This window comes from Lampris incognitus, chromosome 14, assembly GCF_029633865.1.
Source record: "Lampris incognitus isolate fLamInc1 chromosome 14, fLamInc1.hap2, whole genome shotgun sequence".
In the NCBI taxonomy this organism is placed as follows: Eukaryota; Metazoa; Chordata; class Actinopteri; order Lampriformes; family Lampridae; genus Lampris; species Lampris incognitus.
In genome coordinates, this window is record NC_079224.1 from 46,139,396 (window position 1) to 46,166,378 (window position 26,983).

Genomic DNA, 26,983 nt, shown 5'->3' on the forward strand with positions numbered 1-26,983 from the left:
TGACAGCCCGTCACGGCAGCTTATCGTCATCACGTCGCTATGGCAACACCCACACGCCACGGGCCCCCGGGGAGAGACGTGTGAGATTGTGTGCTCTCAAGACTGATCCACCATCGGACTGGAAACTGACTCGAACCGACTCAGCGGCTGACAGGTCAGCGCCCCCCCCCCCCCCCAACCGAGATGTTCGTTCCAGGAATATTTGAAGAGTGTCTCCCAGGAACATGACACACACACACACACACACACACACACACACACACACACATAGACAGAACTGAAAATTTCCGCTCCAAAATGAATCACATCGAATCATTTTCAAATTTATGACTGTGACTATACGACACACAGTGTTTCCTCCCGTGGTGAGCATGCAGGAGTATGGAGGACATGCAGGAGTATGGAGGACATGCAGGAGTATGGAGGACATGCAGGAGTGCAGGAGTATGGAGGACATGCAGGAGTATGGAGGACATGCAGGAGTGCAGGAGTATGGAGGACATGCAGGAGTATGGAGGACATGCAGGAGTGCAGGAGTATGGAGGACATGCAGGAGTATGGAGGACGTGCAGGAACATAGAGGACATGCAGGAACAGGGAGGACATGCAGGAACATAGAGGACATGCAGGAGTATGGAGGACATGCAGGAGTGCAGGAGTATGGAGGACATGCAGGAGTATGGAGGACGTGCAGGAACATAGAGGACACGCAGGAGTATGCAGGACATGCAGGAGTATGGAGGACAAGCAGGAACATGGAGGATATGCAGGAGTATGGAGGACATGCAGGAACATAGAGGACATGCAGGAACATAGAGGACATGCAGGAACATAGAGGACATGCAGGAGTATGGATGACATGCAGGAATATGGAGGACATGCAGGAACATGGAGGACATGCAGGAGTATGGAGGACATGCAGGAGGAGGACAAGTTAGAGTTTGTGCAAATCTACAGTTTACACAGCTCATCCATAGTGCACCCAGGGGTGTAGCACAAAGTTCTGGGCTCCTCTACCTCAGCAGTCTCTGTGGGCCCCTTTCCTCTGTTGTCTCTCACACATCCCTGTTGTTTCTAGTTCCAGCATGCTGTATATGACTTACAATCACACTACATTAACCTAACCTTCACCTAACTTATCTTGCCGTGACTGAAAAATGTATAGCAGCCAGCTAGCTAGCTGCTAGCTAGCTAGCTAGCTAGCTAGCTGTGGTAGTAGGAGTTAGCTAGCCACCTTTCTTTTAAGAGCTCCTAGCTCACCGCTCTTTTGGAAGAAATTACTCAACAGTTGTTTTCCCTGACTTGGCCTTCTCTCCCTGTCCTGTTTTCTGGTCTTTTCTGGAACCCAGGTTGTGTTTTCTGCGGGAAACACGTGACTGTGCTCGTGCTTGTATCGCTCGCGACAGGACGAGGTGAGCTGCACTTTTGCACCTTTGAGGTACTTTTCTCAAAGTACCTCAGCCGATGTATTGAGCCAATTTTAACTGAAGTTATGACACTAATTAGTTAGAAATAAACATTTGCAATCCAAAACAAACTTTTAATTCCAGGCTTCCCGAACCCCCCCCCCCTTCCCTTCTGGGCCCTGGTAGGTCCCCCCACCACCACCACCACCACCACCACCACGCCGCTGGTGCACCTCATATGAAAGAAAAGACATGTAGTCTGGAAGGACTGTAGTTGTGGTCATGTCTGTATCATAATAATGAACTGTCTGTTTGTTGTGCAGGATTTTGTGTACATGTGATGTTGTATGTCGTTGTTATAGCATGCGCACACACATCTGTGCACATCTGTTGGTGCATATGCATGTAGGTGTGTGTTAGTCTGATGCGTATTTTAGTTGGTTTGCTTTGTGTGTTTGTGGGTGTGTAGATGTGTGTGCATGTGTGGTGACACGCCTGTGCGTGCACGTGTTCATGTCCTTCAGGCTGCCTTTGCATTCACCAATGTGCACGTTTGCAAGCGTGTGTGTGTTTCTGTTGTGGTGTGTGTGTCTGTCCTTGTGAACATGTCTGCATGTTCACATATCTCTGTCTGCGCACAAGTTTGTCGGTTTGCTTGTGTGTTGGTGTTCGGTGCGACTGTGTGTAGTCCCTGCTGAGGCGTCTCGTGGGAACCGGCTGTGCGTAACGGGGCGAAGCTGTGGGCGTCCACCAGACCAGCGGCCCGCCGTCGTCCCGGAGACGCCCACAGTGATCACACACACACACACACACACACACACACACACACACACACACACTTCCTGTCTGTCGGTCCGGCGGTGATGACGTCACTAAGAGTAAATAAGCCAAGCTTCTGTTTACTCAGCCCCTTGTAACGTAGACCTCCAAAGTGGAAATCACAAAACCATCCAGAACAGATGAAACCTCGGCGTCCGGGCGGCGTGGCGGTCTGTTCCGTTGCCTACCAACACGGGGATCGCCGGTTCGAATCCCCTCCGGCTCGGTCGGGCGTCCCTACAGACACAACCGGCCGTGTCTGCGGGTGGGAAGCCGGATGTGGGTATGTGTCCTGGTCGCTGCACTAGCGCCTCCTCTGGTCAGCCAGGGCGTCTGTTCGGGGGGGGGGGAACTGGGGGGGGGGGATATGGTGACCCTCCCACGCGTTGAGGTTAATACTCCTGTCTGTGCCCCTGAGCAAGCCAGCGGAGAGAAGACCCGGAGGTGGTCCCGGGTGCTGCAGCCGCCCGCTGCTCCTACGCAGCAGGGCGGGTTCCTCGCCGTAAGACCACGCCGACACAATGGAGGGGCTTTCTTCTGGTCTCATCGCCGTCTGCTGGTGAAGGTCTCGACCCTTCATTCTGAAAAGACACCGGCAGAGTCTTCCTTAAATCAAGAGTCCATGCATGAGGAAGACGTGAATGATGTTTCACAGACCCCCCCCCCACCTTCTCTCTCTCTCTGATCCTCCCTCAAAATGTCTGGCTTTGAAAATGGAGAGGGAGAAATGTAGAGACCGAGAGAGAGAGAGAGAGAGAGAGAGAGAGAGAGAGAGAGAGAGAGAGCGAGGTAGCTGGCTGTTAGCAAGCTACATGATGCGGTTTACACTTTGAATCGGCCGCTCAGACTGGACCCCGTGCGGCCTTCAAAGGACAGCACCTAGAAAGAGAGAGAAAGACAGAGACTGACAGATGGAGAGAGAAAGACAGAGACTGACCGATGGAGAGAGAAAGACAGAGACTGACCGATGGAGAGAGAAAGACAGAGACTGACAGATAGAGAGAGAAGGGTGGAGACTGACAGATGGAGAGAGAAAGACAGAGACTGACAGATAGAGAGAGAAGGGTGGAGACTGGCCGAAAGAGGGGAGTGAAGTGACATCTCAGCAAAGAGAAAATGGGAACCTCCTCCAACTGTTGATGAGATCTGACCAACTTGAAACGCTTTTACTTGTGTTGTCAGTACTACTACTACTACTACCACTACTACTACTACTACTACTACTACCACCACTACTACTACTACTAATAATAATAATAATAATGATAATAATAAAAGAGAGTAGACTTAACTAGTATTTGCACCATTAAGGCGGCATGGTGGCACAGTGGTTGGCGCGGTCGCCTCACAGCAAGAAGGTCCTGGGTTCGAGCCCCGGGGTAGTCCAACCCTGAGGGGTCGTCCCGGGTCGTCCTCTGTGTGGAGTTTGCATGTTCTCCCCGTGTCTGGGTGGGTTTCCTCCGGGGGCTCCGGTTTCCTCCCACAGTCCAAAGACATGTAGGTCAGGTGGATCGGCCGTACTAGATTGTCCCTAGGTATGAATGTGTGTGTGTGTGTGGCTCCTGATAGGGTCACTCAAGGCGAGTCAAGGGGGAGGTTCCGCATGAAGCGCGATCCAACAAAGACCGCAACGGCAGAACTGGTGGAAGATGTCTTCAGGTCACAACGGCAATGAAGGTGGATGAAGGCTGCAACAGAGGTGGTCCCCCACCGTCTTGGTTCTCCATGCCACTGGACTCTGGACACCCCCTGCCAAGGACCGTGTGGTGGCTGCAGGCGCATCAGCCACTCCACGTAGAAAGCCGTCACACACAGGCGTCCTAAAGGACAGTCATACTCGACCCCGAGTGACTGCTGCTACTGCTGCTGATGATGAAGATGATGATGATGATGAAGATGATGAAACACAGTGCAGAGTGCCTCTCAGTGGAAAGTTAAATCAGTAAAGTTGGTGTATTATTAACTGAGTATTAAACCTTCTCCCACTGGCGTTTTTGCAGCAACAGCCATTCAGTGTATCAGCCTTCTGTAATTGTTCCTCTATGTGTCATTTTCCATTGGTGCTGATGGGGTCCAGCACCCCCACCAAGTACACCAGTGTAACGGAGCCCACGTAGGAAAGGTGCTGAGTCTGCCACAACAAGGAAATAAGAAAAGGGAACTTGCATCTTGAATGTGACGGAGCAAATGATGGGCGCTAAAACACAACGCTAAACATGACCACACAAAATGAAAGAAATCGGAGTAAGACGTCCACATAAATCAAATGGCTGAAGGATTTGGCAAAAATCCAGGGATCGTTTTGAATATGTCCATACATTTTAGCACTGTGGGAAGATGGCGGCGCGAATTAAACTTCGCGGCGGCCTCGCCCAGTACCGTCCATGCAGTGTCTTTGCCCACGCCTGCGTCTGTTTTGTCTTCGTTTGACGGCAGGGAGAGTTGGCGCTGGATCGGCTGGGAGCGCTTGGTCTGCTGCGTCCTGCGGGCCCAGGGACCACGGCCCTGCCGGGAGCTGTGCCCGAAGAGGGCGATCTGGCAGGATGCGAAAGTGGGGCAGGCTAAGCTAACTGCTAGCCCATGCAGGCCGGCAGTTCCGATAACACCGAGGGCGGTCTGGCGGCGGCCCCGCCTGGCCTTGACTGTGTTTTTAGTGTCGTCCTGTGGAGTGCGCGGGGAGGTGTGTCGAAGGTGTCTGGCTGGGAGAGCTGGTGTTAGATCGGCAGAGGGAGCCTGGTCTGCTGCATCCGGTGGGCCCAGGGACCACGGCCCTGACTGGAGCTGTGCCCGAAGCAGAAACACCGAGGGCGGTCTGGCAGCGGCCCCGCCTGGCCTTTACTGTGTTTTTAGTGTCGTCCTGTGGAGTGCTGCGGGGAGGTGTGTCGAAGGTGTCTGGCTGGGAGAGCTGGTGTTAGATCGGCTGAGGGAGCCTGGTCCTCACGTCCGGTGGGCCCAGGGACCACGACCCTGACTGGAGCTGTGCCCGAAGCAGAAACACCGAGGGCGGTCTGGCGGCGGCCCCGCCTGGCCTTGACTGTGTTTTTAGTGTCGTTGTGTGGAGTGCTGCGGGGAGGTGTGTCGAAGGTGTCTGGTTGGGAGAGCTGGCGCTGGATCGGCTGAGGGAGCCTGGTCCTCGTGTCCGGTGGGCCGGGGGACCACGGCCCTGACTGGAGCTGTGCCCGAAGCGGAAACACCGAGGGCGGTCTGACAGGCCGCAGAAGCGGGGCAGGCTAAGCTAACTGCTAGCCCATGCAGACCGGCAGTTCTGACAGTCGTCCTGGCTGGCGTCCATTCTCCTGGACAGTGGAGTTTTTGGACTGTGTTGCACTGAGTGGGCTGTGTTGTTCACGGTTTGTGTTTTCTATTTATTTCTGCTTTGTTCTCTCTGTTTTTGTATGGTTTTGGTCTTGTCATTTTTGGGAAATGTGGGCTGTGTGTTTTTGTCTCGTGTCCCACCGCTGTGGGCTGGAGGAAATCCGTTTCACTTGTGTACGCAAGTACGTGAAAGAAACCACAATAAATGGTTCCTGATCCCTGGGAGCCGTTACCCCGATCTGAAAACCGGGTAAAGGCGTCGACGTAAACGTCTCGGTAACGGCTGTGGGACCAGCCCCTGGAGGTGCCTTGTCCTCAGCGAGCCACAGGGAAACATCTGGTTCGGTGTACAGCGGCGACGGTTGACGGCGTGTTTATCTTTACAGCGCAGTGTGCGTGCTGACGTGTTGTCCTCTGGGCCGGTGGAGCATGACGGGATTTAAATCGCCTCTGCTGACATTTCCCCAAATGCCATCGTTCATTCTGCAGACGAACTGGACCAAGCGGGCAAACAATGCAGCGGTTAGCGAGCAAAGAGAGGGAAATAAAGCCTCTTCTGGGACGTGTCAGTGAACAGAGGCTGGCATGCAGACATCATAAGTGGGTTTGAAGGTTCTGCAGAGAGCCGTCGGCTGCAGGGTTGTGTGTCGGCATTACTCCTGTAGTCGGTCTCAGGCACGATGACAAGGCCTCCATTTGTCTCTGTGTCTGTCTGACGTTTATCTCACATATTGTTTCCTGTCACAGGAGTGATTGATTTTATTGTGAGTAAACAATGGGACATGCGACGGCATTCCAGATTTTCCCATTGTTCCCAGTTCGGCTTGATCAAGCGTTCCTCCTTGGCACTGAGCTCCACGATACGAGCTGTAGAAAGAGCCGGTCTTTGTTGCGGCTGGTGGTGAGCGGTTGGTTTCCTGAACAGAGGCCAGAAGATTGTGATGCTCTGAGACAGACAGACAGACAGACAGACTCGGCCTTGTGAGTCAAAAATATTCACGTTGCTTCCAGACTCGGGGAGCGCCGCTGTAACGCTGGTGTGTGTGTGTCCGCACGTACGTTGCCTTCTCCGTGGATCGTCATCTTGTCGTGGCGGAGAAGCTTGGTGGTCCTGAGGACCCGAGAGCACTGCCGTCTGGAGCCACGCTCCTGGTAGGGTCACCCACGGCGGTAAGGTCAAGCGGGAGGTCCCTGACCAAGAGCAGTCCAACCAAGACCTCAACGATGGAACACGCGGAGGGTGACGGCTGACCTTAGGGAAGCATCGCTGAGGCTGGGGAGGCGGCTGAAGGCTGCAGCAGAAATGTCAGGTGAAAAGGAGCGGCTGGTGACTCCATCTGTGTCGGAGGAGGCATGCGGTAGTCTGCAGCCCTCCCCGGGTCGGCGGAGGGGGTGGAACAGCGACCGGGACGGCTCGGAAGAGCGGGGCAATTGTCCTGAGTTTCCAGCCGTGTGGTGTATCTGTTATGCTGCTGTGATGCAGACGTGTGTGAAGCCCTGCCTCGTTCCCGCCCGCCCTGGCGTATCACTGAAGGCTGTTTCCAAGTGTGGGCACGCCCTGAAGGAGATGACCACACGGGACTTCGACCAAGGCCGCCATTTTGACCGCCCACGGTCGTTCTAGGTAGGAGTGAAATCCCGCTCGTTCTTGTGTTAAATGGAGGAAACGTTCCATGTTTATTTCGGCAGAACGTTTTCGAGCATCTTTACTCTTACATCGGTTATACCACTGGCTAGGGGCAGTTATTAGGAGGCGGGTAGGACCGGGATCGGCTCATCAGGGTAACAAGGAGCACCTCTTCATAATCAACCTCCCCCCTGTGTGTATGTTTGTGTGTGTGTGTGTGACTGGTGGAAGATGGGTCCAGATGCCTCATGTATCAGTCGTTACTATGGGCAAATGTGCGCGTACACACCCATGGGATTTTGTAGCCCTGCAGTTTGTCTCACAGACCAGTGTAGAACCCGGGTAACCCCTGAATTTAGACAGCGGCTGGCTAACACTGAGGTCTCTGCAGGCCTGGGTGACTGCTCGTTGCAAGAGGTAGACAACAGGTGTTAGGAGGAAGGAACTACAAATACCCATCATGCTTTGCTGCTGCCTGTCAGACAATCTTGAGGCTAAAAAATTCCATGGGTGTGCACGCACAAATTTGCCCACAGTAGCGACTGATACATGAGGCCCCCTGTTGAAGGCTGCAACAGAGGGTGGTCCTCAATCGTCTTGGTTGTCCATGCCGTTGGATTCTGCCCCCCCTCCCCCCCGCCAAAGACCGTATGGTGGCCGCAGGCGCATCAGCCACTCCATGCAAAAAGCGGTCACGTGCAGGCGTCCCGAAGGACAGCCATACTCGACCCGAGTCACCACCATGGGTTTTAAACTCTATATTGTGTCAAAATAAATACCCAGTCGAGATATTAATGCATTACATGTGTTAGTGTGTCTGTTAAGAAACTAACTGACACCAAAATTAACATTTTAACAACTTTAATACTATTTTTCACACAATTCAAAATGGCCGCTGTCCAACGCCTGTAGATACTGCAGCGCCTCGGTGGCAGTCATGGTGCGTCTGTAACCAGACATGTTGGACGTAATCACACATCAAGTCTTGACTATTTCTCTGCACTGGGGGGCGCTAGTGTGTTTCTAGGACAGAGCGGCAAACTTCACGACGGAAATGACGCGACGACACACGTCCTAAATACTGACAGGACGGCACACGGTGACGTGCAAATTACGCGCCGTCATTTTGACCGCTCATGGTCGTGATCTAAAACTCATTTTAATGCAAATATGTGCAATGTAAGAGAATTGGCGGAGCAGCAGGTCTGTGGTTATTAAACTCTGAGAATGCAAAACCGTCCAAATGACCGCCTTGGTCGTTGTGGGGTCTTGTCAGTGTGTATTCATGTTTAGGAAAAGTGTTGTACTGTCAAACTGTCAGCCTCTGCAAAGGGAAGTATTACACAACTCGTATTAGAAGTGATTGGGTGTCAAACTTTCGTGGAACTACTTAGTACGTTTAGTTCACTTTGCAAGTTGGAGGATTGTTGTGTCGCGTGTAGGTCTGTTGACCAGCGTCACCGGTGGGCCTGCGGACACACTGTTGACGTGAGTCAATGTTGACGAATTTAATTCCGAATCACACTTTTAGTCCCGTCTCTGAAAAGACGGTACACGCGTAACATCCTACCGCCACCTCGTCCAACCGTTGCGGCTCCGGTGATACCGTCTGTCAGGGTTCTGGTAGATGGTGATTATGGATACGTCTGTCGGGCTAATTACAAACGAATAGCCATCCCGCTTTGCTCTCCTCCAAACACGTGTTCGTCCCTCAGTTCCTTCAGCACGTCTAGAGATCAGTGTCTTTATGAGTGGGTGGGCCACGCGGGCCTTCATCACAGCCAAACCTGCCCCGACACCGTGAGAAACTGGGCGGTAACCCGGGTCTCCTGCGATGGTTGAGGCCTCCGGCAGTGTTATGAAAGCCGTCTCAGCTGAGCTGGCTCGTCATGAGCTGACCCCCTTAGCTCATCGGGGGGGGGGGGTAAACTACCAGCCTAGCTTACCGTCCTGTCCTGTAGAGACTGCTGCAAAAGTTACCTATGACCAAATGAACACGCTGGTCCAGCCGAGGCAATGCAGCGAGCAAACAGCACACAGCGAGTGTGTTAATACCAACCCCCCCAAAAAACCCCCAGCTAATTTCTAAAGGAAAATGCAAATCCTCCTTACAAATAACCTCATCGTCATCACACAAGCTGTGTGTACACTTCAGCGGAATATGGTGACAAAGGGCCGGGATGCAAAACTATGTGCCAGCCACTTCCTCCTACCACACAACACAACACCGACCTAATGTCATGTGCATCATGTCAGCACAGCCATTAGCGACAGACGCTTCAGAACCATGGACAGTGGGCACAGATCCTGTTGGGACCCCGCTTGTGATTTGTGCCCCCCACCCCCACCCACAGGGTGTGGCACTTGTCATAAAGTTAGCGATAACAGAGCCCAACCATTTGGAGGGAAGATATGATTGGTCAATTTTACTGGCATTTGAAATTGTTGCTCTCCCAGTGAATTACTGTTGCTTGGACCTGTGTAAAGTTACAGCTGGACCACCAACCACAGAGCTGGAAGCAGAGCATTTTCTGCCTGGCAACTGCTGAGGCGCAAAATTCTGATAGGGAGACTAAGAACTTCTTTCGTTTAACCCTTCACATTCCAACACAAACTTCATAGGCAGGGTTGAAGGGTTTATTTCCTCAAAATAAAACGTGTTTAGATGTTGATTGACAAATTAAGAATACATAAAATTAAGTTGGAACGGATCATTTCTGTACAGGAGCTTAGTGGTTTGGGTCGCCAAACTTCTGGCTGCTAGGACACACAAGTACCCATTTGTAGTGTGAGCGGGGCCTCGGACTGTGTTCACACCAGCAGTCTGGTTCTTCTGCCCAGCCGACCGACGGAAAAGATGTTTGCTTGCATTTTGTATTCGTTCCGATGAGGGTTCACATTGTCAAGTTTCCCAAATGAACCGATGTCAAGCTAACCAATCACTCATTTCATTGGTCGAGACTGTCCTCCACCAAAAAACGACCCCATCGTTTGTACAAGCAGCTTATTACGACCTATAGTTACGTTTTAAAGTTAAGCGACCTCTAGTGGTCGTGCTGCCAATCGTCGTTTCTATACTAGACGACGAAACAACACAAAAACGCACTGACTACATATTCTGTTGTCAAATTGTTCTTATCACTATTTACTGATGACTTACCTTTATTAGCCTGTCTATGAGGCGTTGTAAAAAGGATGTCAACAAGTAGATAAAAACCCACAATGCACAGAGGCGAAAGGTATCTGTGCCATATCTCCTGCCGCCGGTAGGGGCATTAGAGGGTCTAAGACCTGTATGTGGTCTTATGGGTTGGAGGACTTGTCAGGTGATGGTGTCTCCTGCGATACCTTCCAGAAAGTCAGGACAGATGTAGAATGAATGATGGGATTTTCCCAAAGGGTGTCTGTTTTGTTCCATGTTACAAAATGAGTTGAGGTCAAACGTGTCCATGAGGCATGAAGCGGAACTCTCTCCATATAAAAATATACTTCATTAAAAGTATCCAAGTAAAGGCACGTTAAATTTTGGTCATCCAGACCTTCATCAGACATGAAATCACAATGCAAAGAGGTTGTAAATAAGAGGGCATCCCCACCAAACTAACCGCCAAACTCCTCTCCCTTGGCCTGATCCCTCCCGCTGTAACTGGACCATGGACTTCCTGACCAACAGAACTCTGTTTCTTAGTTTAGGTGACCACACCTCCTCCACCCTGATCCTCAGCACAGGTGCCCCTCAAGGCTGTGTTCTGAGCCCCTTCCTTTTCTCCCTCTTTACCCACAACTGCCTGCCAACTCACCCCTCCAATGTAATAGTTAAGTTTGCAGATGACACCACAGTCGTAGGCCGTATCACCAACAATGACGAGACGGCCTACAGGGACGAGATTCAGCATCTCACATCATGGTGCACTACCAACAATCTGTTTCTCAATGTGCAGAAGAAGAAGGAGCTAATTGTGGACTTCAGGAGGTCTAGAAGCTGCAGCCACTCCCCCATACACATCAGTGGGGTGGAAGTGGAGCGTGTTTCCAGCTTTAAATGCCTTGAAGTCCACAACAACAAGGAACTGTCCGACCAAGCCGGAGGTAACACGGGGATTCGAACCAGCGATCCCCGTGTTGGTAGGCAACGGAATAGACCGCTACGCTACCCGGACGCCCCAAGACCATCCTTTTCAGGTGGTCTCTGTGTTTTTTGTTTTTTTTGTTTGTTTTTGTTTTGTTAACACCAGAGTTTGAAGGACATTGTTCACCCCAGCCCGAAGGAACTAGGTAGAAGGCAACAAACTTTGTTTAGACCCCATCAAAATGTGTGGTGTGCGAAGAGGCGAAAACAAACATGAACCCCATTGTCTGCACATTGAACTCATCCTGGTCAGCACTGTGTTCAGTGTGCAGAATAAAACCCATTTCCACAACAGATCAGATTTTAAAATGGATCATAAAGACATCACGAGTCCAGCCCTGCAGTCACACCCAGACTCCAATAAGATTGCCCTGGTTTACATTAAAATCTCCCAATCCACAGACAAATGGGCTACATGGTGCTAAATATGTACCGCGTCCTAAAACGAGTACAAGATGATATTATGAATGACCTCTTCCATGAATAACCCCACATAGCGTCTCTGTACGGAACAGTAAAGCCAGAGAATCACACTTACAAATCAGGTAGTTTTAAAAGGAGCAGTACAAGTATTTAACTTCTTCGCTTTTAGCTTTACTATTTACTGTTATTCTTTCCCTCTGGCACCAACGTCCCAAGACCAGTCAAGTCAGTTCTATGTGTATAGCCCAATATCACAGATTTACAAAGACAATTTCCTTTATGTTCTTGTACTTGGCAATAGATACGGTTCTGATTCTGGTTGCTTTCTAGCTCAGTGTTTGCTGATAACAGCCTTCTTATGTGTCCAGGGTGGAGAACCCAGCCTTCTTATGTGTCCAGGGTGGAGAACCCAGTCTGTGAAAGTGTTGCTTCTTCTCCCAACCAAGGGCTGACCTTCTGTCCTACAGTAAACACCACCTCATGTCTTACTATTCACATTCAACCGTTTTCCAGCTGGAAGTGGTGAATATCTCATTTCGAAATTCAATTTCTTCATTTTCAGAACCACGGATCACACAGCCATGACAACATGCAACAAGCAGGGCAAGCGGAGGGTGGAACAGCTCCATTTACAGTTCGAAGGTTGTCGGTGCGAAACCCAGCAGACTGCGATGAAGAATGAGCACTCTGCAAAGAGAGGAACATGGTAACTACAGGTTGATCATCACTGCCGAAATGCGCTTGAACGAGGTACCAAACCCGAAGGGGGGGGGGGGCTGCAGCTCCCCCTAGTGGTGGGTGTAGCCCCCTCCCCCCAATTGTGGGAGGTGGCTGTGTAACATCTTAGACCCAACAGAATGCCTAAGTTTTCCTAACGTACAAATGCAAAAAATAAAATAAAACAAAGCATACCTTTATTTTAAACAGGGGGCGGGGCTGCGTGGAATGTACATGTTTAATGATACAGTCGGTAAACGCAACAAACAAAACAATGACGTCATACTGAGGCGACCGGGGGAGGCGGTCGCTCTGACTGTCGGCGGTTCTGCGCTGGGGGGGGGGCGCAATGGCTGATGGGACTGTTCATGTTAGATTTAAAATTGTGTTTTAAGGATGTGGTGTTCATGTCGATGTTATTCTTGTATTGTTTTGGGGGTTCGACTCAGACTAAGCAGGAGACCGTTTACTGACTGACTGACTGACTGACTGTAGGCCTGACTGACTGTAGGACTGACTGACTGACTGACTGACTGACTGACTGTAGGACTGACTGCCTGACTGACTGACTGACTGTAGGACTGACTGACTGACCGACTGACTGTAGGACTGGGACTGATGTCGCCACTTGGGCACATGTGGGGGACTCGTTCTGGGCCGTTCTGGCCGGTGCGAATAACAGAGCCCTGCCGGGGGGGGGGGGGTGCGGTGTCTAGGGCACGAGAGTTGCACGAGGAAGAGACCTCTGCCTCTCGACTCACCCTTCCACGCGGGCTCCCACAATACATTTCGGTTCGGTTGGCAGCCCCCCTACTTAAAACACCTTATCGCGCGCCTGTGACGAACTGTTCATGAACTTTCCGGTGTCATTTGGATAACATCCTAAATATCAATAAAATCTCGTTAACTTGTAAATCTAACTCTAGAACAACCAAGACGGTCACTTTGACGGTCTTGGATTTTCAAAGTTTGATACACTTGTGGTGGGGGGGGGGGGATACAGACCTGCCGCTCCCTGAGTGCTCTTAAACGTGCATATATTTGTATTAAAATGAGTTTTAGATCATTTGCACCAAAAAGTTATAAGAGCTACCTAAAACGACCACCAGCCGTCAAAACGACCGCTGGTAATTTGCGCCTGATGGTGTGCGTCATGTCAGTAGTTGTGACGTGTTGGTGACGTCATTTCCTTCGTGAAGTTCGGCGCTCTGTCCTAGAAAGGCACTAGCGCCCTCCGGTGGAGAGGAACAGTCTAAACTTGATGTGTGATTACGTCCAACATGTGTGGTTACAGACGCACCGTGACTACCAGCGAGGCGCTGCAGCATTTACAGGCGTTGGACGGCGGCCATTTTGAATTGTTTGAAAAATAGTCTTAAAGTTGTTAAAATGTTAATTTTGGTGTCAGTTAGTTTCCTAACAGACATGCTAACACATGTAATGCGTTAATATCTCAACTGGGTATTTATCTTGACACAATATAGAGTTTAAAAACCGCGGCGGTCATTTTGACCGCCCATGGTCGTTGCAGTAGTTTTTAAGTTGCGGTCGTTGTTTGGGACTGTTTCAATATTTATTTTCAGTTCTTTTTTTTACACTTCATGTTTTATAGGCCTTGTTAGGTTTGTTATATTAATAATACGTGTTTTCCGTTTGGTTTGTCAGGGAATATTTTCACTTTTTCAGTTTTGCTATTCAAGTCCCACCGTGTCTCTCTGAAGTTTAAACTGTTTGGAAAATAGTTTTAAAGTGGTTAAAATGTTAATTTTGGTGTCAGTTAGTTTCCTAACAGACACACTAACGTATGCAATGCATTAATATATTAATTGGGTGTTTATCTTGGCAGAATGTAGAGTTTAAAAACCGTGGCGGTCATTTTGACCGCCCGTGGTCGTTTGAGGTAGGAGTGAAATCCGGGCGGTTCAGGTGGTTTTACTCCAACTACACAAGGTGCTGCTTGTCCCGCTTGACTCAGCCCCTGCACATACTGTGTCAGTTGTCTCGTACGTCCAGCAGAGCGGCGCTCCTCCGTCTTGCCCTCGGATGAATCGATCAAAAAAACAAACCACAGCCAATGTGGTGCCCACAAGTTTCAATCAATTTACATTTTATTACTGTTGCACCATTTATACAAGTACATATAATTTCGAATGCATCAATTCTGTTTTTATTCTTTTTTCTTTTTTGTTTCCATTTGAATGACAGGTGGTGTAGAGAATAGCGGCGGTGAGACACGGAATGATAATATCAACTGCAGTTGCCGAGGATGCTTTTTTTTTTCCACTTGACCAAAAAAGACAGGACTACAGGTTCACCCAACCACGGACATGCAAGTTACTTAGTCAAGAGAGGAAGAAAACCAAACCAGGAGACACACAACACTCCTTCAGTGTTTGTTTCTGCTACAGCTCCACTTTTGTTGGGAGAAAAACATTGTGCGTCAACTGGACTGAACCGAAAAGTGTGGAAATGAATGGCTGGGGTAGTGCAATGTGTGTGTGTGTAGGAGAAAAGAAAGAATGACGGATGGAGGATAACAAAGCCAGAGGCTCCTTGCCATGTGCATGGCTCTACCATCCCATAATCCGGACGTGACACATGGCAGCCATTGCAGCATGGATCGTAGTACCTCGTACATGGTTGCTATTGTCTCGTTTCATTTCATTCATTTAACGCCCCCACCTCGAGACGACAGCTGTCTGCGCTGGGCTGCAGAGGTTTCCTGTCTTGACAGGAAACGCCGCGTCTCTTGAGTGTGTTTGTGCTACAGACGGACTGAGGGCCATCCAGCTCCACGGAACAAAACTGCATGGCGGTCGACCTGGACCACATAGTACCAACAAAAACCTGTGCCCTGGGTTATTTCAGGGTGTGTTCATACTACACTGCCTTGTGTGGTGCTGCATTAACTGCGTTTTGTGCTTATAGTGTTTAAAAACACCTCTTATGATGCTCGTCTAACTCCACAACAGCTGCCAGAGTCAGCACACAACAAATAATCAGGCGCAACTATTAAAAAACCTCCTACTGGATCTTCCCACGTTTCACTCTTCCCCCACACGGACTCGTTTCAGAGTTTTGGGGGAATTGGCAAACACCTACCGCAAACCTTCCACCAGTACTTTGCTGGTGTTGCATCTGACCTGTGATTTGTGTCGACCCAAAACTCGCCTGTGTATCCACAACACTCCTCAGTTGGGTGATATGCACACGTCTGAAGAGTTGGAGTTTACTCAACTTCAGAACATCTCGCCTCGAGGAAAGGATTACCATGTGCACAGCCATTTTCTTTTCCAAAGCCACTACTTTCCATCCACCTAGCAACTGGTCCTCTCTTCGTTTTGTCAAACCAAAACAGAAAAAAAAACAAAATAACAACGTTGTTGGCAGTTTGAAATGATGCGGGATAGTGTGAACACAGCCTCAGACAACTCTACTGTAAGATCTTTCAGAACTCTACTGTAAGATCTTTCAAAACTCTACTGTAAGATCTTTCAGAACTCTACTGCAAGATCTTTCAGAACTCCACTGTAAGATCTTTCAGAACTCTACTGTAAGATCTTTCAAAACTCTACTGTAAGATCTTTCAGAACTCTGCTGCAAGATCTTTCAGAACTCTACTGTAAGATCTTTAAGAACTCTACTGCAAGATCTTTCAGAACTCTACTGTAAGATCTTTCAGAACTCTACTGTAAGATCTCTCAGAAGTCTGCTGAAAAATCTTTCAGAACTCTACTGTAAAATCTTTCAGAACTCTACTGTAAGATCTTTCAGAACTCTACTATAAGATCTTTCAGAACTCGACTGCAAGATCTTCCAGAACTCTATCGCCACATCTTTCCACAATGTGAGCAGGTCAAGATGACTGCGGCAGAGTATTTGTCCAGTGTTTCACAAAGGTTAAAATAAACAGACTTAAACGCCAGGGGTTGTTTGTGTATACTACTACGTGGCCCAGGTCTGCAGTGGGTAAGTCCTCTTAAATGGATATCACATAATTAGACCTTTTCAAAAAATTTTGCAAGTGCAAGTTTGCTTGGTTGATAAAAACGGTTTCGGAGTCTGATCCAGAACAGGCCCAAGTGAGAGAGACAGACTATGCTGCAGAGAAGGGGCTTCCATTAGAAGTGAAAGCAGAATTTGTAATAGCATTGTGAACTATTCGACCATTTGGTTTATCAACAAAATTCAGAGCAGTCTCAGTACAAAATCCAGAGAGTAACCCCAGTGTTTTTCTCATTCTCTACCACTGAAACGTATTAAAACACCTGAAGAACGTCGCACCGCTCAACAGAATTGCCCCCTCTGGAAATGTTCGCCTCGGCTTTGGTCATCTGGAAAATGAACGGTGTTGACCCGAAAGTAAAACGGGGAGCAAGTTAAGGAAAAACGACCCCTCAAAATACTCCCAGAAAGCCCTGGCGACTACAGACAGCTGCTTTAGTAAAAACGAGCGTTACCACAAATCCAAAGCTGAAAAGAAACCGCAGGTTACCGAGAGCTCAAAGCCGAGACATGAACGGCTGAGGAGGAGTGGAGGGGAGTCAAAGAGTGGACGGGTGGACTCACTATATTTCCAGCTGTTTTAAAAAGTCTTTACTCTCCCCCTCCCCCATCTCTTTATCTGTTCCCCCTGTTTCTGCGTCAGATCTCTGCAGAACAGACTGTCTGCCCACGGGGAGGAGGATCCCCTGCGGATGGAGATGGGAGCCAGGTGAGATCAGTTAAATGTATGAAAGAGAGGGATGATGGGAGGTGGAATGAAGAGGGCTGGGGTATGGTCAACACAGACTCGTATCAAAGTTCAAATACTACAGCAGAAAAAAATAGAACAAAACATAACAATAATAAGAGTAATATCATCAGCAGCGGGGAAACGTCCTTCTGGAGGTGGTCATACCCCCATCCTCCTCCTTCAACGCATCATCATCATCGTCGTCGTCATCATCGTTATTACAATTATTATTATCATCATTCTTATCATAATATGGGAGGGCTAAGTTAACTTCATTTTCATCCTTTTTTGATTTTTTTTCTTTTTTACTTCACCATCGTCGTGTTAGGTACGTTTATTTCTTCGTTTCCGAAAAAGAAGCTGTCCATTAATCTTGAACTGCTACGGTTTGATCCTTGCTCGGTGCCTCTGTGGCATTGGCCTCCTTGCCCAGTGCGGCAGGTTCGGCGGCTGGTGTTGAACTAGGGGCAGAGTTGACCTCCTTTGCAGGGGCAGAGGCGGCCTCCGTGGGTTTGGGCTCAGGAGAGGCGGCAGTGGGCGCTGCTGGAGCCGCGGTGGCCTCAGTCTTTTTGGCGTCGGCCTCGTCTTTGCTCTCAGCCGCTGGCGCAGGACTTGTGGCCTTGGCCTCCGGCTCCTTAGCCGCAGGGGCGGACTCTTTCACCGGGGCGGGAGCTGCTACTTTCTCTTCGGCCTTGGCGGGCTCCGCGCCTTTAGGTGCCTCCGCTTTCGGCTCGGCATTGGCAGCTGGTTTCTCAGACTCTTTGGCGGCAGGAGCGGCGTTCTTGTCCTCCTCTTTAGGTCCCGCGGCATCTGCCGCTGGTGCCTCTTTGGCCGCCGTGTCGTTGGCTACCTCCTTGGAGTCGGTGGTGGGCGCAGCTTCATCCTTGTTGTCTTTTGGTGCTTCGCTCTCCTCGACAGATGCCCCCTCGGCTTTGGCGTCTTTGTCTTTGGTCTTGTCATCGTTCACGTTGTATCCCTTCTTCTTTTTGCTGAGCTTGCCTCCCATCTTTAGCTTTCTGAAAGAAGGGAAACAGAGACACATTAAGGCGTTTAACAGGCATTCGTTTATATTCGGGTTTTACTTGAACCGGAGAACCCCACTGGCATGAAGTACCCTTTAACATCCGACAAGACCAGATAGGATAAAACAAGATAAGGTAACATTAAATAAGTAAAAATAAGATAAACTTGACCAAACTCTCGTTGGAAATCTGCTGTATGTAGCAGCGGCGAACAAAGTGTGTGAAAGACAGTTGTAAATGTAATGAGTAAAACAACAACCCATTCCAGCATTCACACGTCAAGGCGTCTTTCAAGAGACCCGACCAAGACAGAAGCAGCATTATGTCCTACAGAGTTGTTTAAAGCACTACATAACAGTGTGTGAAGGAGTGAGGTACACTTAGATCCCATAAACGAGTCATCCTTGTCCAACATCAGCATGAGTGCTAGGGAGGGAGGAGGTGAGCTCCGGCCTCCTGGGCCAACCCCGAGTCACAATAGATATAATACACAACGGTGGACACCACATATTGACTGAAAGGACTTTTTGGTAGGGGAGTTTTTATGGCATTTGTTTTCTGCATTTTCTCAACCCAGATATTTTTTCTTTTTGTCCAGAACAATTAAGGGGCGTCCGGGTGGCTTGGCGGTCTATTCCGTTGCCTACCAACACGGGGATCGCCGGTTTGAATCCCCGTGTTGCCTCCGGCTTGGTCGGGCGTCCCTACAGACACAATTGGCCGTGTCTGCGGGTGGGAAGCCGGATGTGGGTATGTGTCCTGGTCGCTGCACTAGAGCCTCCTCTGGTCGGTCGGGGCGCCTGTTCGGGGAGGAGGGGGAACTGGGGGGAATAGCGTGATCCTCCCACGCACCACGTCCCCCTGGTGAAACTCCTCACTGTCAGGTGAGAAGAAGCGGCTGGTGACTCCACATGTATGGGAGGAGGCATGTGGTAGTGTGCAGCCCTCCCCGGATCGGCAGAGGGGGTGGAGCAGAGACCGGGACGGCTCGGAAGAGTGGGGTCATTGGCCGAGTACAATTAGGGAGAAAAAATTCAGAACAATTCCATGTGTATCATTTACTAGACCTGTTAAGTACCAGGAGAGAAGTGAGGCGTGTGGGGTGCGGGGGCGACATCAGGTTCAAGTATCAAAGAGGAAGCAGCACCGGTACGATACTACTGGTATTACTTATCACTTGTTGTGGTAGCATCTGTCTAATGGACGCAACTGTGTTGAAGTATTTCTCGCAGGAGCAACGTGACGAAAGTGAAGCAAAGCAAAAGAAATGTTGCACATTTTTTATTTTTGTTCGCTGCGTCAACACAAACGGCGGCCACTTTGGAAATTCCCCCCCACGCCCGCTCTCCCCTCCTTGATCAACAGGCTCGCATTAGCTCTCAGCAGAGTGTCATTCCACGGCTGAGAGGAAATGAAGCAAAAGCTGTTGGCGTGGTGACCCTCCCATCAAACGGCCTCAGAGTGGCCTAACTGAATTCACGCCTTCAGCAGATGGTACGCGAGACTTCAGCCTCCGGCACCGGTCACTCGCCACGGCTAATGATGCGATTAAAACGGCATACAAGCGAAGAAGGTTGAGCCAGTTCATCTGGACACAACGTTTATTGACAGAACCGTTTCATCACTCAGCTATGTGACCTCTTCAGACTCTGAACCGACTGCAGGTATCCCCACCCTGATGAGCGGTACAGTTCCATAACATGTCTGTGAATGTTCTCATTCATCCAGGTCATGGTTATCCAAAGGAGTTGAATCAAGTGCAATTGGACTTGGTATACATCCGTGAAGACGTTTCGCCTCTCATCCAGGAAGGAAGTCTCTTGGATGAGAGGCGAAACGTCTTCACGGATATATACCAAGTCCAATTGCACTTGATTCAACTCCTTTGGATACAGTTCCATAACAACCGTTTTTACAAGGGTGGGAACTGTTTACTGCTGAGCTGACGGCACCCCAGCCACAGTGGCTGCTACACCTGGGTTGTGGTCCTGCTACATCTGATTTGTAGTCCTGCTACACCTGGTTTGTAGTCCTATTACACCTGGTTTGTAGTTCTGTTACACCTGGTTTGTAGTCCCGTTACACCTGGTTTGTAGTCCTGCTATACCTGATTTGTAGTCCTGTTACACCTGGTTTGTAGTCATGTTACACCTGGTTTGTAGTCCTGCTACACCTGATTTGTAGTCCTGTTACACCTGGTTTGTAGTCCTGCTACACCCGGTTTGTAGTCCTGTTACACCTGGTTTGTAGTCCTGTTACACCTGGTTTGTAGTCCTGCTACACCTGGTTTTTAGTCCTGCTACACCTGGTTTGTAGTTCTGTTACACCTGGTTTGTAGTCCTGCTACACCTGGTTTTTAGTCCTGCTACACCTGGTTTGTAGTCCTGTTACACCTGGTTTGTAGTCCTGCTACACCTGGTTTGCAGTCCTGTTACACCTGGTTTGTAGTCCCGTTACACCTGGTTTTTAGTCCTGCTACACCTGGTTTGTAGTCCCATTACACCTGGTTTGTAGTCCTGCTATACCTGGTTTGTAGTCCTGCTACACCTGGTTTGTAGTCCTGCTACACCTGATTTGTAGTCCTGTTGCACCTGGTTTGTAGTCCTGTTACACCTGGTTTGTAGTCCTGCTACACCTGATTTGTAGTCCTGTTACACCTGGTTTGTAGTCCTGCTACACCCGGTTTGTAGTCCTGTTACACCTGGTTTGTAGTCCTGTTACACCTGGTTTGTAGTCCTGCTACACCTGGTTTTTAGTCCTGCTACACCTGGTTTGTAGTCCCGTTACACCTGGTTTGTAGTCCTGTTACACCTGGTTTGTAGTCCTGCTATACCTGATTTGTAGTCCTGTTACACCTGGTTTGTAGTCCTGTTACACCTGGTTTGTAGTCCTGCTACACCTGATTTGTAGTCCTGTTACACCTGGTTTGTTGTCCTGCTACACCCGGTTTGTAGTCCTGTTACACCTGGTTTGTAGTCCTGCTACACCTGGTTTGTAGTCCTGTTACACCTGGTTTGTAGTCCTCACTGACAGAATGAGACACTCTTGCAGCTTCACCTGGTCCATATTTATGGCCTTAATGTTGGTGCTAGGGAGGTTGAGCTGGAGGTGGCAGAGTTGAAGATGCTAAGATTTCCATTGTCTATAGTCCAACAAAACAAAACAACAAAGGCTACCAACACGATTAAACCAAACAAGAAAGGGTACCAGCAAGAGTTAAAGGGAAGGTTTACAAGATGGTGGTGAGACCAGCTGTGTTATATGGTTTAGAGACAGTGGCACTGATGAAAAGACAGGAGGAGGAGCTGGAGGTGGCAGAGATGAAGATGCTAAGATTTTCACTGGGAGTGATGAAGAAGGACAGGATTAGGAACGAGTATATTAGAGGGACAGCTCAGGTTGGACGATTGGAGACAAAGCAAGAGAGACAAGATTGCGACGGTTTGGACATGTGTGGAGGAGAGATGCTGGGTATACTGGGAGAAGGATGCTGAATATGGAGCTGCCAGGGAAGAGGAGAAGAGGAAGGCCAAAGAGGAGGTTTATGGATGTGGTGAGGGAGGACATGCAGGTGGCTGGTGTGACAGAGGAAGATGCAGAGGACAGGAAGACATGGAAATGGATGATCCGCTGTAGTGCCCCCTAACGGGAGCAGCTAGAAGTAGTAGTAGTAGTAGTAGTAGTAGTAGTAGTGTTGGTGCTAAGGCTTCCCCACTGAGCTACGAAGGGAATGGAAATCCAAACCCTACGAACGTTAGCACCGTTCACCACCAGCTGTGGAACATCAGACCATCTCGCACCTGGTTGGATTTTGTCGTCATCCCAAGGAAGTAGTTGGCAGTCTGGTGTGCCTCTCTTTCCACTGAGAGTGTTACAGAAGGGCCATCTTGAGATTCAGGGTGTGCCATGTGATGGTGAAGGGTCGGCCTTATGTAAAGACACTGTGAGCAGGCTGGCTGTCCACACAAAAGCACCTGCGGATTCTTGGCTCAGTCTCTTGGTCATGGCCTCACTGAACCTTTTTTCTTCTTCCACGGATTATCGCCATCTGTCCACCCAACAGGGGGAGAGGATTTCAGTGATAACAGCCCTGCCCACAAAACAACAACCAAAAATAAGACGTGTCGGGTACAAAGACCTTATGGGAAAGAGGAAGTCTTAGAGAAACAGAGGTCACTCACAGAGAGGGCACACGCTAACAGCTACTCTGTGTATTGGTCCACTTTCTGTACCGATTAAATGGGTTAAAAGGTAAAAACGGGGCGTCCGGGTGGCGTGGCGGTCTATTCCGTAGCCTACCAACACGGGGATCGCCGGTTCGATTCCCCGTGTTGCCTCCGGCTTGGTTGGGCGTCCCTACAGACACAATTGGCCGTGTCTGCGGGTGGGAAGCCGGATGTGGGTATGTGTCCTGGTCGCTGCACTAGCGCCTCCTCTGGTCGGTCGGGGCGCCTGTTTGGGGGGGAGGGGGGAACTGGCTATGTTACCCTGGTGAAACTCCTCACTGTCAGGTGAAGAGACGTGGCTGGTGACTCCACAAGTATGGGAGGAGGCGTGTGGTAGTCTGCAGCCCTCCCCGGATCAGCAAGGGAAGGAGGAAGGAGGGAGGGAAGGAAGGAAGGAAGGAAGGAAGGAAGGAAGGAAGGAAGGAAGGAAGGAAGGAAGGAGCAGCGACCAGGACGGCTTGGAAGAGTGGGGTAATTGGCCAAGTACAACTGGGGAGGGGGAAAAAAGGAGGGGGGGGGGCGATTCTTAATTCAGATGCAAGCCCGAGGCCCACCCCAGTACCAAGCTGCTGTCAGCCCAGATTGATTGACAGGCGTGTTAATATGAGGACTACATCTGAGTCTGCGGTGTTTTCTGACGCTATGAGAGGGTTGTTCGCGTCACTAAGGGTTGTAAAGATGCTCGAGAGACAACATGTGTATTTTCTATCCATAACTCCGTCTCTTCACTTATGCATGTAACACACCTCCATACGTCATATCCAGTAAACCACTGGTTGGGCCACAAACCGCTCATTGTAATTGAGCTGTCATCCCCCTGGTGGACAAACACTGAACGCCCTTTAGAAACACGTCCTATGTTGGTCTAGAACGGTGCATTAGTCTACCCGTTACCTGTCTCTTGTTAAGGTCCGCAGGGCTGCTGTGAGGACAGGGGACGGGCTTTAGAACCCCGAGCAGGAAGAACCACAAGAGATGCTGTAGAACTGGACTGAGCCGGCGGTGGACCCAGTCAACATGCAAATCAGCTCGGTGCCGCTGACCGCAACACTCCTCGAGTCCGCTGCCGGGCCACCGGTCCCGGCACGACTGCACACGGCCAACAATGAAGCCCCTCTAACACCCCCCCCCTGCATCTGAACCAACCCCGGCTGGCGCTGTCCACATACAATGCCTCACAATCATCTGACGGGACAATGGATGCCTTTTCTTATGGGCCACGCTCTCTCTCTCTCTCTCTCTCTCTCTCTCTCTCTCTCTCTCTCTCTCTCTCTCTCTCTTTCTCCCTCTCTCTCTCTCTCTCTCTCTCTCTCTCTCTCTCTCTCTCTCTCTCGCTCTCTCTCTCTCTCTCTCCCTCTCTCTCTCTCTCTCTCTCCCTCTCTCTCTCTCTCTCTCTCTCTCTCTCTCTCTCTCTCCCTCTCTCTCTCTCTCTCTCTCTCTCTCTCTCTCTCTCTCTCTCTCTCTCGCTCGCTCGCTCGCTCGCTCGCTCTCTCTTTCCTAGTCTTGTGATTTTATTGTTTTTAGGACCAGGGCAGGACTGGGACAACCTGCAGGAAAACGGTTTGGGCTCAGACACAAAGGACTTTAATTTAACCCTCAAACGACAGTCAGGGCTTCACAAAGGAGGCCCGCCAGCAGGCCCGTCTCAGGAGGTGTCGCAGGAGAGGTCGCAGGAGGTGTCGCAGGAGGGGTCGCAGGAGGGGTTGCAGGAGGTGTCGCAGGAGAGGTCGCAGAAGGTGTCGCAGGAGGGGTCGCAGGAGGGGTCGCAGGAGAGGTCGCAGGAGGGGTTGCAGGAGCTGTCGCAGGAGGGGTCGCAGGAGGTGTCGCAGGAGGGGTCGCAGGAGGTGTCGCAGGAGGGGCGCGAGGCCCTGCTCATTGAAATGCATGCCGGCGCATCACAGTGACACTCGTGTAGCTATTCTATTTCTGCTGCACATTCTTCTTCTACTGCACATTCTTCTTCTACTGCACATTCTTCTTCTACTGTACATTCTTCCGCTTCCGGTGTGGGAAGATGGCGGCACGAATACACTTCTGCAGGGGCCTCTCCCGGTACCGTCCATGCTGTGTCTTTGTCCACATCTGCATCTAAGTCTGTCTTCATTTGACGGCTGGGAGAGCTGGCACTGGATCGGCTGGGAGAGCTTGGTCTGCCGTGTCCGGTGGGCCCAGGGACCGCGGCCCCTGCCTGGTCATCACGCCTACGTCATCACCTCAGCTCAGCCGTCACTTTCTTCTGGCATGTTGAAGTATGACAGTGTGTTAAACTCAATATTCCAGCGCTGCAGCCTACATGCCAATCATATTTTACATCACTTCCCTGACTGGTGGCTACACGTAGCCTACGGTCACGGTCACGTCCACACACACACACATATATATGTGTGTGTGTAAACCCGTGCAGGATTGCAGGCCAGATGCAGCATTGCAGGCCAGATGTGAGGCCCTACAGGCACAAGGCCCTGTGTGGTCATACACTTCGTACAGCCCATGGGACGGTTCTGCGGGCCACCTGTGGAGCTGCAGCACGGGGATGTGGTGGCGATGATGCACACAAGAGGCGGGAGCGTCACGCACATCTGACACGTTCTGCAGAACCTCTCTGAACCAAGGAAGCAACCGCGTCAGTTTGGCTAACGGACGTCAAAATGGCTGGTTGAGTAAGAGGCGGCTGGTGCTAATTTTTGTTTTTGTTTGGGGGGGGGCGCAAATTAGCTTGGCTCAGCACACCTGACAGCTGCTTTAATGTGCACACAGAGTTATTAAGAAGGACAGTGTGGCCTATAGATTCTAGCAGGGTTGGTAGACGGTGGATGATTGACAGCCACGAGAGTTGTCCAATCACATTAGATCAAAACACATTAAAACAATACCAACTCGCTGCCAATAAAAGTGGGCGTGTCTGGTGCGGCACAGAACTGCGCCCCCTGGAAAACCTGAAGAAACCAATCAGACAGCAGCCTCGGGTCACCTGCTCGCCACAAGTTTGAGGGCTTGCATAAGGTATGGTTGGGCCGGCGCCCCTCACCCAGGAAGTATATGTATTCACCCAGGAAGTATATGTATTCAGACAGGAAGTATATGTATTCAGACAGGAACCAAAAATAATATTGTAGCGAATTCGGGAGGCAACCACAGGAACTGCCGCGGCCGGGACGCGAACCCGTATCGCACGCACCGCGGGAGACATCGCTAACCGCCTTTAGGCGACTGGTTAACGTTGTCCCTTGTGGAGTGGGAGACACGGGTTCGCGTCCCGCCTGTGGCGACGGTCTCCCAGACTGCCCCCCCCCCCCGAATTTCGCTGCATTGGTGTCGGAAGTGGGATGGTGAGACCGTAAGGCCATCGGAGGCGGAGGCGTGCAGGAGCTGATATGCTTAAGCGCGGGGACGCGCTTCCCGAAGGAGGGGGGGGGTAGTGTAACGCGCATGGATAAGTAGACCCGCTGGCTGGCTGACGGGTCGGACCCTTTAGTCGAGCGGTCAGCGATGTGTCCCGCGGTGCGGGCGATACGGGTTCGCTTCCCGGCCGCGGCAGTTCCTGGGGTGGCCCCCCGAATTCGCTGCAATATCTAACCTGTTAAAGTAGATTTTCATCTCCTGATGTCTGTAGGGGGCGGCGCCCCAGCGCCCTCTGCTGGCCAGCCGCCACTGGTTGAGTTGTGGCGGCAGCGGCTGAGATGGGCGTGAGGTCTGAGGGAGGCGGCTCCACCCCTGGCATGTTGAGGGTTGGTGGTAAACAGATCAACGTGTCTGGAAGACCTGAGATCATGAACGATGGGGACTCCGGCGCTGCTGCTCCCCTGCGGAGGATTTCTCGTTTGTAAAGTTCGCACATGTTCTACACGGACCCACGTGACGTAACACTTCCTCTGTGGCGGGCCTCACGTATCAGTTCTGAGAGAGAAGTCTGCATGACAAATGAATCTCTTCTCTCTGGTCGGACAACAGAAGCTTTCAGGAACAGCTGGTCTCTTGTTGAAGTACTTCCTCTTTTAAGTACTTCCTGTACCTAAAGTACTTCCTGTTCCTCTCTTCCCTAAATCAAACAAACATCACGAGGACGGGGACGGTGAGCGAGCCGTTTGAACCTTTATCCTCCCATCTCGATCTCGAAACAGAACCGCCCAGCAGAGAGAGAGAGAGAGAGAGAGAGAGAGAGAGAGAGAGAGAGAGAGAGAGAGAGAGAGAGAGAGAGAGAGAGAGAGAGAGAGAGAGAGAGAGAGAGAGAGAGAGAGAGAGAGAGAGAGAGAGAGAGAGAGAGAGAGAGAGAGAGAGAGAGAGAGAGAGAGAGAGAGAGAGACCAACAGGTGCCCTGGCGTTGCTAAACGACGGAAGCTAAGCAGGTGTGGGCTTGGCTAGTACTTGGATGGGAGACCTCCTGGGAAAACTGAGTTGGGCCAGTAGGGAGCAGTCTTCCCTCTGGTCCTAATCAACAACAACAAATCCCGATGCCCCAGTTCAGTGGCGGGGACACTGTGCTGCAGGAGATGCCGTCCTTCGGAGGAGACGGTAAACCGAGGTCCTGACTCACGGTGGTCGTTAAAGACCCCGTGGCACTTAT

The 26,983-nt window shown here is 50.6% G+C and overlaps 1 protein-coding gene across 1 annotated transcript; it reads right to left on the bottom strand.

The window, feature by feature from the left end:
* Window positions 1-16,227: 16,227 nt before the first annotated feature.
* Window positions 16,228-18,182, bottom strand: basp1 (brain abundant, membrane attached signal protein 1). The gene has a single exon (XM_056293701.1). It carries the CDS (start codon window positions 18,175-18,177, stop codon window positions 17,539-17,541), a length of 639 nt encoding a protein of 212 aa, XP_056149676.1. The 5' UTR covers window positions 18,178-18,182; the 3' UTR covers window positions 16,228-17,538.
* Between the last annotated feature and the right edge of the window lie 8,801 nt (window positions 18,183-26,983).